General features: G+C 36.3%; 1 protein-coding gene across 5 annotated transcripts in view; it reads left to right on the top strand.

Annotated features, from left to right (window-relative positions):
• The window catches only part of NRDE2 (NRDE-2, necessary for RNA interference, domain containing), a 36,595-nt gene that overhangs the window by 8,490 nt on the left and 13,916 nt on the right, over positions 1-14,189 (top strand). For 4 of the 5 annotated variants that reach the window (XM_074868581.1, XM_074868584.1, XM_074868585.1 and 1 more), the window contains exons 3-9: positions 1,237-1,464; positions 3,596-3,745; positions 5,223-5,685; positions 5,888-6,290; positions 9,898-10,031; positions 11,994-12,114; positions 13,731-13,909. In XM_074868581.1, coding sequence (XP_074724682.1) covers positions 1,237-1,464; positions 3,596-3,745; positions 5,223-5,685; positions 5,888-6,290; positions 9,898-10,031; positions 11,994-12,114; positions 13,731-13,909 — 1,678 coding nt within the window. The remainder of the gene's footprint in view (positions 1-1,236; positions 1,465-3,595; positions 3,746-5,222; positions 5,686-5,887; positions 6,291-9,897; positions 10,032-11,993; positions 12,115-13,730; positions 13,910-14,189) is intronic. The other variant, XM_074868582.1, reaches the window with a different exon arrangement.

The raw sequence follows: 14,189 nt of genomic DNA, 5'->3' as shown, positions 1-14,189 counted from the left end.
TACATGTATTGTGTGATTGAAATGCAATCATCGTTCTGTTTATCAGTCATATATTCTGCTTATATTTCTTCAAATATTTTCAGGACTTTAATGTCATAAAACTAAAGAATTTACAAATTACCATTCAGATAGAATGACACAGTACCCACCATATTTAATTTATCTTTGAGAAAGAATTTGTCAAAAAATAGAGTACAGAGAAATGTTTGATCTTTTTGCCTGTTACTAGGGTATGCTCTCAGTTCAATAAAAACTAATTATTCCAACATAGTTGGTGGTTTTGTGGGGGTTTTGGTTTGTTTTTTTGGTTTTGGGGAGTGTGTGTATTTGCTTTAAAAGGCCTGTTAATGGTTCACCCTTGGCTTCTTTTTTCTTAGTGCCCTTAAATAAATTGTGTAAGGTTTTGGTTTTTTTTTTGAGGTGCCTTGCTTCTGAAACACTGCATTTTCTTTTATTGGCATATTAGAAATACTGAGACTTGTCACTCCTTTCTTTTATTGAAAGATTCTAGAAAAAAATGTTTAAAAAGAGCTCGTGCTTTAATTAAGGGTTAAAGAAGACCTCCATTATTTCAGTTGATTATTAAGTATGGGAGTGTATGTAGTATGTACAATGACATACATGTGTTTTGCCAAAATTATCTGTCCTTTGTGTGATCTGTCAGTACGACAGTGTTTGTTACTACATTATATTATAACATTAATTCAGTAGTCATCAAAAGTTGTTCCTTGATTGGTGATATTTGACTTTCTAATCTGGAAGTGATTTTAGAAGTATCTTTTTGATATTTCATATGTAAATCATAAAGAAACAAGGGAAAAAAGTGCAGACTTTTTTCTTTTGCAGGTCACCCTGAAAGATTTCTCATCCTTTTAGCTTGACCTAAGTTGTCTTAGCAAAGTTAGGAAATTTCATCAGCTCAGTCATCTTCTTTAATTTGGCAATGATAATAGGTGGATATTTATACAGATCACACATCAAAATGCCTTTGACAATTAAATCTTTAGGACTGGTTGTCAGTAATCCCAGCAGCTGAAGAAATAAGCATAGTTGTTATTTAATGCAGATTTGTATCACTTCCATTGAATGTGTTTCTGCTAATTCTGTTCTCCAAAACATGCAGGGAGAATAAAAGTAAAGGGTAAAACAATTCTGAACTTTCTTATGGTGGTATTTCTTTACAGTTTTGCTACTTGGATATATAGTTATATATAGATTTATATACTTCTTTCCAAGCAGGACTACTTCAAGATCAGAGTTGTCAGAGGAAAGTGATACAGATGAGAGTCTGAAACAGTCAAGTAAGAAAAGGAAAAAGAAAAAGAAAAAGCATCACCACTATAAGAAGACAAAAAAAAAAACCAAAGGTGATTCCAGTAGCAGCGAATCGGACCTGGACACTAAGGACATCAATGACAAGGCCAAAGGAAGTGTCAGAAATCATGAAAAGGAAGCAGGAGCAAAGTATGTATTTATTAATACAGTGCAAGGTGTAAATTCATTGTGTTCTTGTACTTGTCCCTTCAACTTTATGAATTAAATTGTTACCACTGGTGGGTCATTTTTTTCTAAGCTGTATATGACTAAACCTGCACTCAAAGCAATGAAAATGGAATTAGAACCACTTGCTTAATCATATTTGAAAAACTGTGACTAAAATATTCTGTGAAATACTGTAGTGTAGAACAAAGCATGGTATGGTGTAATTAAATTTATTTTTAAAGAAATGTAGAGGCTTATGTTGACTTTTTGTAAGCATCTTGTTTCCTTTGGTCTTCTTTTGGGAGAGTTTGGAGAAGGATTGCATTAAACATCGTTCTTAATTAGTGCAAAAGTCTTAATATACGGTTGTGTTTGCTTTGTAATATAACTTCCTCATCGCAGAGTTAACATTTCATTTTTTTCATATTAAGACAAAGTTTGTTGTACGATTTAACATTTCTTTTGTGCCCAGCCATTTATTGCTCCATGCTGTATGCTTCATACTTCTTGCTCATGGTGCATGTAGATGGGTATTTAAACAATTGAAATTGTTTTGCTAGATATTTTTTGTTAATTCCAGGAGCTCTGAAGTGCTGTGTAACTAGTGGTGGTGTCATTTTCTGTGGAACAAGAAAATAGATGTGTAGTGACTAGCATGATCTTTGAGCAGTAAAAGAGGTTCTGTGAATGCACTGAGTATTCAGGTTTGACATACCTGGCTGTGCTTTTCTCACTCTGTTGGGTTTTGATCATTTCATTCAAAGTGGCCCAGTCTAACTAGTTGTGTAGGTCACCTTTCCCTATTTCTCTTCATGTTTGCTGCTTTGAACAGCCATTTTGCTTCTCTCAGATTCCCTAGTTTCTGTTTTTTCTTTAGCATCAGCAGCTCTGGCTCTAATTCACAGCACTGCAGCTGCTCCTGAGGACAGAGTGAGGATTTGGTGACACTGAAGAGTTGCTGTTATGGCTGGGTGTAGTCCAGGCAGTCCTTGACTTTCCCCCAATTTACTACTTTCCCAGGGCAGATTAACCAGGAGCTGAGAGCACGGACTGGTGGGCATGTGTCTATGTCACGGGATCTTACCGTTGTTTCCATGTGGAGGAATGGCAGTGGTACTGGAGGTATTGTCTGATGCCTCTAGCCACACTCACCTCCTCCCTTATGAAGACTCTGCTGTTGGCTTGTGGTGGCTAAGGTGTACTTGACTGTGAGGAAACACTAAAAATCACTGGGATGCTTAAGACCATTCTGCTCTGCCCAGTCACTCTTGTCTTTGCTGGAAAGGTGTCTGGTCTGGATGGAATGGACTTACGTGCTGCACCTGGTTCATCAGCTGTTTGCTAGACTGGGCCAACCAGCCAGTGCTTTGCCCAAATGAAAGGGCAAAATGAAGTACGTTCAGGGTGTCTATTCTTACTTCTTTCCATAAATTGTTGATACTGAGAGAATACTGAGTTTTAAGGAGACTATTTTTGAAACCTGAACTGCAAAATTGCTCTAAATGTAGTAGGTCTTGAGAAATTTTAGAAAGCTTCTCAAAACTATAAAACTCATCTACAAAGTTTCATATTTGTAACATGAATTCAGATTGAAAGTTCAGTTATCTACATTCAGAGGCAGGTGGGAATTTCCACTGAAGTTCATTTGTACAACTGTAATCCATAAACCACTTTGCACACTGTTTTATCAAATGCATGGGTATAATTACATCTAATCAACATAACCCTCATACATATTATCCTTTTTCTTAATTGTAGCATCTTACTAAGACAAAAGTAAATTTTAAAAGTAGTAATATATATGGCTTTTAGATTATAGTTTCCTGAGCAACTGATTGGTTACATCTGGTTATTACCTTTCATAATCATAAATTCAATTTTCAGAAGTGCAAGGAGTGAGTGTTTGTATTTTGTTTTGATAGTGCTATTAGTGTATTTCTTACTGTTTTTTTCTGAGCGTGTGATTGACTTTGCAATAATGGATGTATGCAACAAAGTCATGTACCATGACTGAGCAAATTAAATTATATATACAGAAATGCAGTGTTTCCTGGGTTTTGTAAATGCTGAGCATGTGCACTAATGCTTAGAATATACTTCTACTTTTCTGCAGTCTAGATAAGAAAACGTCAAATCTTACCAGCAATCGCTTTGTTTGGCTTGATGATATCCAGGATTTCACAGCAGAAACCTTCAGAATAGACAAGAAACCAGACCCTGCAAACTGGGCCTACAAATCTCTATATCGAGGGGACATAGCAAGGTAAAGTATGTTGGTTTCTACTGGTATTCAAACTATCACAGAGTCACTATGTCAAGGTTCATTAACTTAAGTCTGGCTGTGAAATTTTATGCCAAGATGAGAAAATAAGATAACTGAATAGTTTCTTTCAAAATTTGACTTTGGATTGGGCATAAATATTTTAAAAGGCAAAGGATACCATGAAATAATGGGAATAAAGCGCATGATTTTTTTTTTTTTTCTAAAAACATTCTCTGCATGTTGGATGGCAGGCATGTGAACTTGTGGAACTGCCATCTGGAGGTGGCAGCATGGGGCAAATTCAAAAGCATGATTTTGAGGTCAGAAATCCCAGGTTCTGTTACAGATCATCTTTGGGCGAGTGCTCCTTTTGATCTCTGTTGTTCTGTTTCTGTGTCTGAAAGGGAAATGAAGGTACTGATTATTTCATACTGGATCTGTCAAGAGGTTTACTCGAGTATTTTGATATCCTTGCAAAAAAACCTGTATAGGTACTTTCTTAGCAAACAAATTCTGTGTTAGATCACCCAAACATTGTACCAAAGGGTATCTATCTTATGCATTGCTACATTTCAAATGAGTGTAGATGAAATTGCATATTGAACATTCTTAGTGGGTTACTGGTACTATGACGACCCTTCAGAACATTTCCTCACATTAACAGAGAAGCCCATCTAAAAGAGGCTACGCTGGGCTCATGCATTATGTACATACACTTATTTCTTGATGTTCTCAAGGAAGAAAATTGTTTACTATATATAAAATGTAATTATTTATGGAAGAGGGAGGATTTATGGGTTTTATTTTTGTAGTGTATATATACCTTTGCAGTAAAATTGCCTGGTTGCAATCCATTCCAATTTTCTGCCACCTTTGGCTTGTCAGCCAGCTGTTGAGATGAAAAATGTTACTTTAGCATTGGACATCACTGTCTGCCACTAAAATGACATTCTTGATAATATTTTAAGATGGTATTTTCCTTAATCTGTAGGATTATTGTGGCCTTTATGAACATGGTCTCTCTTTCCTCTCCACCCCCCTGCCCACTCCTTGGCATATAAAATGTTTAGGAATACAGAAAGATATTACCAGACTGGAGTACTGGTGTCTGATTTTTCAGTTTAAAATAATCTAAACTAAATAGCCTTAAGTAATGGTTTGTTCTTTCTCCAGGTTTGTCTACATGACTTAAAATGATAGGAGTAAAAAAAAATTTTCTTCTGCTGGGTACGACAGATATTGTTGAACTCGAGAAGCTTAGTATGATAATAAAAGTTGTGATGACACTGAAAAAATATATAAATTATAAGTCTTGAATAAGGAGAAAGTTACCAAGTCCTTATGCTTTTGAAGGTCTGTGCATACATTATTTGGGTCAACTTCACTTAAAGTACTTCTTCTGTGCTTTCTCTCAGAAAGGCAGTATCTTTTCTAAAGTATATTTTAGAATATGTTTAATTGTATTTTTTCTTGTAAGATATAAAAGGAGAGGAGAGTCCTGTCTTGGCATAGATGCAAAGAAACAGTGTATAACTTGGGACAGTTCTGCATCAAAAAGGAAGCAATTACAGAGGCGACCTGAGCGCTACTTCACAAAGAACAATGTGAAGATGCTGAACACAGATGGGATTCCTGTTTGCAATAAAAGTTGTCCATCTCACCCAGCTGCTTTTATACCAGTTTTCCAAATGGAAACTGATGATCCTTCTGACACAATGGAGGTAAATCCTCTTGGGATTTATGATACATCAACTACAGTGTGGCTACAAGGAAAAGAGGGCAGGATTGCAGACCATGAGCCTGTAAATACACAACAAACTATTCAAGAGCCTGGGATAAAGATTAACTCCATTCTAATGGCAAAAGTAGAAGAACATAACAAGAAAGTCAGAGAAAACCCAAGAGATATTAATGCTTGGATGGAATTTGTTTCTTTTCAGGTATGTGTTCTGGCAGACCTGGTTGGTTATTATAAGTAATAAATACATGAACATTATGTTGTACTTTCATTTATTTAGGACTGTAGATCTGCTATTGGTGAAAAGTGAGCTGTTAATTCATCTTCACAAATGTCAGCATTCTTCTTGTGATTCCAGTGATGATTATTCCTAATGTTATAATGATTTTTCTTCTTGTTTTAAGGATGAACTAATGAGAGGACCTAGCCCATATGCCAGTAAGGGAGAGCAGGAAATAAGAAGAAAATCACTGAAGTTAATCTTAGAAAAGAAACTGGCCATTTTAGAGAGGGCAATTGAAAGCAATCCAGGTAATGTTGATCTGAAACTCGCCAGGCTGAAGCTTTGCACAGAATTCTGGGAACCACCAGCTTTAATCAAAGAGTGGCAGAAGCTAATTTTCTTACATCCTAATAATCCAGAGCTGTGGAAGAAGTATCTCCTGTTCTGTCAAAGTCAGTTCACTACCTTTTCTGTTTCAAAAATCAATAGTCTCTATGGAAAATGTTTGACTACATTGGCAGCTGTACAAGATGGCAGCATGGTATCACATCCTCTACTGCCTGGCACAGAAGAAGCTATGCTAGGTAAGGTTCTTTCTGTTTCCTGTTATGGGCCGAATGGCCTTCATAGGAGTTGACTACATTCTCTATAAGAATAGACTTTCCTGTGTATTATGGGAAGTTTTTATTCTCTTCAAAATGCCTGGCATCCTGATTTCTTAGCTGAGAATGAAAGCAGATATTCCAACCAAATACGGATATAGCAGATGTTTTTCTTCCCCAAGAGAGTTTGCGATATAACATCCAGTAAAGACTAATGCTCTGAGTGGTTTACAGTACAAATGTCAAGGATGGAGAATTGCAGCCAGCAACCGAGAGATGTGCTTTTATCTTTCAAAAATGTTTATTTAAAAAAAAAAAAAAAGGTTGGTTTGTGGAAGAAACAACTATCTCTTGTTCAAAAGTTTCGTAGTTAATTACTTTAGTTCAGAAAGCAGGGACATGGGAAGTCCGATGTGAAATTTTCATGAGCATCCCAGTTCATAGATGGAGAATGCTGAACTGTAATACCGTGTGATCGTGCCTTTTGTATTTATTGTATGCATGTATTTACCACGTGTAATTACTGCTGGAAGGAAAATTAGTCAGATGGTTAGGATGCTGGACTAGATCTAGGTAAGAAATGAGTTCATGCTCAGTTCTGGCATGGGTTTTAAATTTATTTGGAGCTAAATGACTTAACCTATCCCATTTCAGTTTTGTTTCTCTGCCTCGGGGGGTCATTGTGATTATTAATCTATGAATACACTGAGGAGGGGAATATATTAGTGTCACCATGAATATGTTTTTCCTTTAAAAATTTATTTTTAAATCTACAGGAGACTTACAAAGCAGTCCATTCTTTTTATCCAAGTCTTGTAACTGCTATTTGAGCTGTTACGCAGTGTCTAGTCTGGATTTACAGATTGAGATGCTGGGTTACAAAGTAGTTTCAGGTGTTCAGATCTCTTATGGTCTTCAGTTGATTCGTCTTGGATCAAGCACTGGAAAAAGTGCTGTAATATAAAAATCCTGTGCTGGCAGCTGGATATTGTACTGCCTGTTAGCTTCTAATTGCTTCTACTGTCTCTGATTTCCAACACTTCAGTCACTTTTACACTAACCACAATGAATGATTCTCAGGATAAATGTTTTATTCAGCATCTATTTCTTCAAACAGGAAGGTTTTTCTTTCATTTTATTTCCCTGCTCAGAACGTATTTGTCTCATTAAATACTGTTTGTCAACTACTATGAGAAAATTGATTGATTTTTTTTTTAATGGAGTTCCTTGAACTAGTTAACTTTATTAGATTGATTGACATTTTTCAAAATACTTGTTTGCTGGCAATGTCTATAAATAGGTTAAAATGAAAATGAACTCAACTTTATTTGTGTTTCTGTTCCACTCTTAATGTCTTCTTGTTCTGTATTAAGGCTATAGTGATTTGTTTATGAACGCTGTTTAGGGTTTGGGGTTTGGATTTTTTTTTTCCCCTTTGGAATTCAAATGATAGGAATGGAGAAATTTCCAGTGGGGAGGCTTCTTCATCTGAGATTTTTTTTTTTTTTTTTTTAGTGACTTAACTGTCTAACTCTTGGGATGAATTTGAACTGTCAGTGTACTTATTAGGAAGGTTACCAAATTGTTCGTTAAGATAAATATGCAAAGAGTTTCACAAATGAATTACAAGGTGAGCAGTGTAGATGTATGGTAGGCTTGTATCTTCAACCTTTGGCCTTTGCTAATGACAAAGTCTAAGATCTAATTTTAAATAGCGGTGGACTGTGCCATCTAGTGTTCAATTCAGTACGCAGTACTATCTGCTTGGAAACAGGTGGGGTTTTTTTAAAACATGAAATTTAAGAAAGCAGGTAAAAATTAATCTAAAATTATAGATCAGTTTTTACTTTTGAGATAACAATTTTTAAGATTTTAAATTTACTAGGAACTGTTAATGTAAAGTGGATAAATGTAAACATTCTCAAATTTTGCTGTGGGAAGGGAGTCCTATTTCTCAAATTATACCTATTGGTTGGGGAGAAACATCCTTATCTTTTAGGTCAGTTCAGCTGCAGAAGTGTCAGCGTCATGGGCTGAATTAAGTATGTATTCATGCTGTTTTCAGCTTTTATCACAAAGAAAATGCTGATCTTTGCCTTTCTTCAAATGTATTTTTCTTTTTTATCATGCAGAAAATCTTATGCTATAATTTATTTTTGGCTCCAGTTTGGCAGCAAATCCTGATGAGATATTCTCTACATTCAGACTATTTTAATCCAAGTTCATCTGTTTGAAGCTGAGAAACTAGGAAAGGACAACTCTTTCAGTGTCAGTTGGACACAGTGTCTAAATTGGCTAAAATACTTTGGAAGATTCTATTATATACTAACTTTTTGTGGTTTAAATATCTTCAGAAATCTCTGAGTCTTTGTTACCAGAAACAATCATTGACTTTGCAGAAAAATCAGATGAAATGCCTAGTTTGTGTATTCTAGCTGAATTCAGATTTTTTATGTACACACATCTGATGTAAATCTGAATACAGGTAAAAGGAGTAAATAATTTGCCACTTCTTACTATTAAAAAATAAGATGATCATTAGAAGCAACTGACATTAACCTATGATGTTACATGTGTTTATCTAGACACTTAAATATTTGATTGTTTAAAACCCTCCAAAGCCAATGGATTTAGTAAAGAAACAATAGTTTTTGAAGAACTTTTTTCAAAACTGTCATGAATGTTTTCAAAACTAAATAATGATTTGATTTATGGGTCTTGGGTTTTTTTGCAAGCCAGTGAAGATTATGATTTAAAGCAATTTGTTTTTTGAACAGCCAGTGTTTTGTTGAGATTTGAGTGTAATTTGGAGCAATGGAATATCTCTGAAATATCCTTAACTGCTTAGTAAAAGAGGTGTTTATAATACCTGTTATTTCTCCAGCTCTTTCATTTAAGATTCTTGTTGCAAATACATGACTAGAAAAAGTGGGGCTTTGCTTCCCCTTTTAAGCTGAGATTGGAGGCTCAGTGTGTAGTACGGATATAGCAGTGATTACAGAAAGTTTGTTGAAGAGCAAGGGATAGGGCTCGACTCTACTTTCAAGCAGTAATACTTTGACCAAAAGACTGGATTTCTCTTAACTGAGTTCTTATGTAGGGGAAGATAAAATGGGAATGACAGTTGGAATGAAAATGGTATGTATATTACCAACATATTACCAATGTAACTATCTCATGCAATAATGAGGCAAAAAGGATTTTTGTTGTAATCACTTACTATATGAATTGTAATAATGCCCAGCATCTTCAAAGAGGGCTATGACCCACTCTGACAGCTGTTGAATAAACTGAAGTTGGGACCATTGCATATCCCTTTTATCCATCAACAAGGATAGTGCATGTATGACATGAACAGAAAGTCATCTCTTTGGTGCACTTAAAGTGGGAGGTCTTAAAGTAAAACTACAAGAATTTTGACATGCATTTATGATAGTTAGTCCCTGTGTCTTGGATTTTGATACTGTTCCAAAACAGTTATGCTTTACAGCACTTCATGTATGTCTTTTGTATATTTGTGGGCTGTAATAAAGTCCTTTACAACAAAATTTATTTGAAATATTAAAATTTTATCTTTTTTACTTTACAGCTATATTTATTCAGCAGTGTCACTTTCTGAGACAGGCTGGCCATTCTGAGAAAGCAGTGTCTTTGTTTCAGGCTCTGATGGACTTCACCTTCTTTAAACCTGACAGTGTAAAAGATCTGCCAACAAGGGGACAGGTAGCAATTTTCATTTAAATGGGTGTATGTCCTTGTGCATTACAGAGAATGCTGTAACAGAAAAACGTTGATTAATTTTTAAGGACATAGGGAAATATTTTGAATCACAATTTTGTGGTTCTTCAAGGTGATGCTTGCATTGGAAAAATCCTTGTGGGTCCTCTGGAACAACATGCCAAATGCTTGCTTCTACTGTATATATAGAAGTGTGATAACCAGTCATTTCATGTCTTTTTACTAATTAAAGATGGAGAAAATGAGCCAGCTGACCAATGTCTGTGTCTAATTAGCACTTCCCTTGCTTCTTTTCCCCCAAACTGCTGTTGTTTTGTTACTCTTTCTCTTCTAGACAGTTCTTGCAAACATTTCTTAGGTTCTTCATTATCTGTTGTTTTCAGTAATTCTTTGATGTCTACATTAAGAACACCTTCATACTTTAAAGTATCTTTTATTTGACCCATGAGATTCCATTCAGCTTATTCTTTTAAAGTACTACATCACTTTTTTTCTTGATTTGTTCAGGTATGCACCCAATAATAATCAGTAAGTTAATATTTAGAGGGTACTGTTGCCAGTGTAGCATCATCCCACTGAATTGTTGGGAGCTGCTTCCTTTTTAACGAGTGGTGGGAAGGGCCACCAGCTAGGTAGCTGAGCTACCACAGAGGACAGACATTGAATTTCCTTCTATTACCTCACCTCCTTCCCCAACAACCAGTACTGAGACTCCATTTTCTGCTCTCTAGATTAATGCCGTTACCCACCAATGGAGCAGTCTTACACTTTAAATAATAGTGGTGTTCTCTTTAAGAGTCAAACATTTAGAGTTAATTATAATTATCATGAAGGATGGGATATGACTATTTGATATAGTTACACAGATAAAGCTCGAGTTATACTTCCAATCACTTGAAAAACTGCAAGATTATCTGTAGTGTTTAAAAACTCTTAAGAAAGCAGGATGGAAAGGAACCTCATTTTAAAAGGACAGTGATTAGGTTGGAAAGTACAGTTCTTGAAAACAGGAAAATGCCAGATTTACAGCTGATCGCACATTCTGCCCTCTTGCAGAAGCGTTATGACTCAATCTTGAATTACTTGTTTCTGTACTGTTTTCACAGTTAACTTTCTCACTTGGAGCAAAGAATAAATCTATGAGAGCAGAATTAGATTTTGCAGTTGCTGTAAGCTCTGCATTTTCTGATAGATTGATGCTTGATTTTTCTTAGGGTAGACTTTATTGTTAATATTTGTGTTAACAGTCACAATGTCCAAGCCAAGGTTTGGTACACAGCAGAAGCATATAATAGGAGAGAGATGGCCATTAGAGCTAAGTATAAACAAAGCAGAGGAGGCATTGGTGAATCTAAAGATAACGGGTTGCATACAGGCAGTGACGAAGTCAGGACTAGAACCCTGGACTTCCGATTCACTGGAAAGTGCCCTGAAGTTGTTGACCACCCTGAAACTTGAGAGATGAAAGGCCTTACTAATCTTTTCCTCTTGTCCTCCATCCAGTCATATTTATGTCCAACTGTAACATTTTGATTTGACAATTATCATTCCATTAGTCAAATTCTTCATGGTCCCATGGAAGATAGGAATGAGGGGAGATTTGGTTTCTGAAAGCCACATCTTGGGGACTCTGGATCCTTATCTTTGAAGGATCTGTATAGGACATTTGGCACAAAAGTCTTTTGCTTTCTTCAAAGCCCAATACCTTTTAAAAACAATCTTAATGAGAAGAGCTGGTGATAGTCCTGCTCTGCCACAGGCCTAATGTACTTGGTTGTTCCTGCTGGTGCTTAAGCAGCATCTAACAAAGCCTTCAGATACAGAAGTTGCACCCAGATAAGTGATTATAGGGTCTGGAAAACCTAATTTGACCCAGGTAGTGTCTGTACAACAGCAAAAATTATTTTTCTTCATGTTTTGTTTGGTTCCCCCTGCCTAAAACAACAGGTGGAATTCTTTGAACCCTTTTGGGATAGTGGAGAACCACGAATTGGAGAAAAAGGAGCAAGAGGCTGGAAAGCATGGATGCACCAACAAGAAAAGGGTGGCTGGATTGCTCTTAAGCCAGGTATGCTGTTGTCAGTATGTAGTTGTACGTCCACATGTTCTTCTAAACATTTTGATTAGAATGATATGAACTGTTTCTTCTCATGTTTTTGTGTATAAACTTTTAAAAGTATTTACCAGGATTAAGATAAAGTATATCACACTTAACAGGGAAAAGCATGTGTTGAATGTTCTATACACGGTATTGTTTATGGAATATTGTTGTTCTTCCTAGGGATGAAAATTAAGGGAGAGGATGGCATATCCTCCACTCTGTGCTGAAAAGGTGTGAGTACTTGGTTGAGACCCATGCCCACCTAAAGTGGAAGGAAGCTACTTGCCTTAAGACACTTCCATTATATGGGTAGACCAGGTGGAATTATAGTATTAGATGATAGTTGTCTCAAGGATTCTTAGCTTAATGACTCTATTTCTGGAATCAGATTTCAGGTTCTTATAGCAAATAGGAGGAAATAGGAGGAAAACCTTTCCTTTCTCTTTGTGATGCAGAAAACAAAGGAATTGTATCTTCACTTGGCTGGAGTGCTTCTGGGTGAGCAGGGATGCAGAAAATACCTCCGTGCTGCTTAGTCCCACCTTGTCTTCTGGTCTACAGCTCTTCCCTTAAAGTCAAGGACTATTTCTCAAACAGATACACCTTGGAGGGAAGCAGGGGGCTGGAATGTGTCTGATCAAAGATGATCTGTCTCTGCTTTTGCTGCTCCTGCTGCTGTAGCCGCTCTAATGAAGCAAGTTTGGCTCTGCTTTTAGTAAACAAAGGAACTGAAAAATGGTTGTGTGCTTCCTTTGTTCCTGGATTAAGATGGAATTTCCTTGCCCCTTAACTGGGGTCAGCAGTTCCACTGCTGATGGCTGTAGACATTTTGCCAACAAATTGAGAAGACTCAGTATAGAGAAGATGACCACTGCCACTCTTGGGCAGGTCCAGCATATATCAGTGCTTTTCCTGATGTGTGTAAAGCCCAAAAGTTCAGGTGCAGTCTATTTGAGTGTATTTGAGTCTAATTCAGTGTAACCTCTAACACTGTCAAGTTTTTTCAAACTTTGGTTAGATCGTGGAAATGCTGTCATTTTTTCATAGGGTTGCAGACTAAAGGAGAGGCTATAGGTCACAAAAAAAATACAGCAAGTAAAAATCTTGCCACCACCTGTCTGTTTTACGTGAAATTTAAGAACTGGGAGTGGGAGTATTACACCTAGTTAATGACAAAGATCAGGATTAAGAATTTGGAGGTGGTGTAGAAGTGGCCTGATTTTTGTACCAAAAAAAAATAGTGCAGGTAACCATAAATTTTGAGGACTTCTTTCTTCCTCAACAAGAAGAAAGAAAGAAGTATTTGAAAAATCTCTATGAGCTTTCTCTTAGCCTACAGGTGCTCATCAGTTTCAGCACAGAATTAATATATTGCTGTCACAGGAAAAAATATGGTAATTGTATGTAGTGTCAAAACCCAGAAATGCGATGTGGAAGTTTTCAGCTCCTGTGTCTGCTTTATTAACACAGTATTTGTTTACATTTTTACAGTAGTAAAATTGTATGTCAAGTCTGGCCTTTGGATTTGGTGGATTAATTTTTCTTTAATAATTGTGTGTGTGTGTGTTTTGATTTGGTTTTAGATGATGATGATGATGAAGAAGAGATAGATGAAGATCAAGAAATAAAGGATAAAACTCTCCCCAAGTGGCATATTTGGTTGGATATTGAGTATTCTCGTGAAGCAAGGCAGTGGTTACCTTGGAGGCCAGACAAAACCAAAAAGGAAACTGAAGAAGATTGTGAAGATCCAGAAAGACAGGTCACTGTGATATAATAAAAAGAGGGGAGACGATAAGACAAGTTATCCTTTCATTTGAATTCATGGGTATTTTAGAGGAGTAATCCTTTTCTTCATTTGGAAAAAATTCTCTTCTTTGTTTGGAATTCAAAATTTACCTGAAGTTTCGTGCTGAGACTTCTGAAATCCATGGGAAGCTCATGGTAACTTTGGAAAGGGCTGTAGGTAAATAGTTTGTCTTTGCTGTTCTGTGATTTCTCTCATCTGCATGTGGAAATGTCACGGAAATCTGTGTTTAAGA

This window comes from Strix uralensis, chromosome 4 (genome assembly GCF_047716275.1).
Source record: "Strix uralensis isolate ZFMK-TIS-50842 chromosome 4, bStrUra1, whole genome shotgun sequence".
Lineage (NCBI taxonomy): Eukaryota > Metazoa > Chordata > Aves > Strigiformes > Strigidae > Strix > Strix uralensis.
Note: the sequence above shows the minus strand (reverse complement) of the source record. Positions and strands in the feature narration are given on the sequence as shown.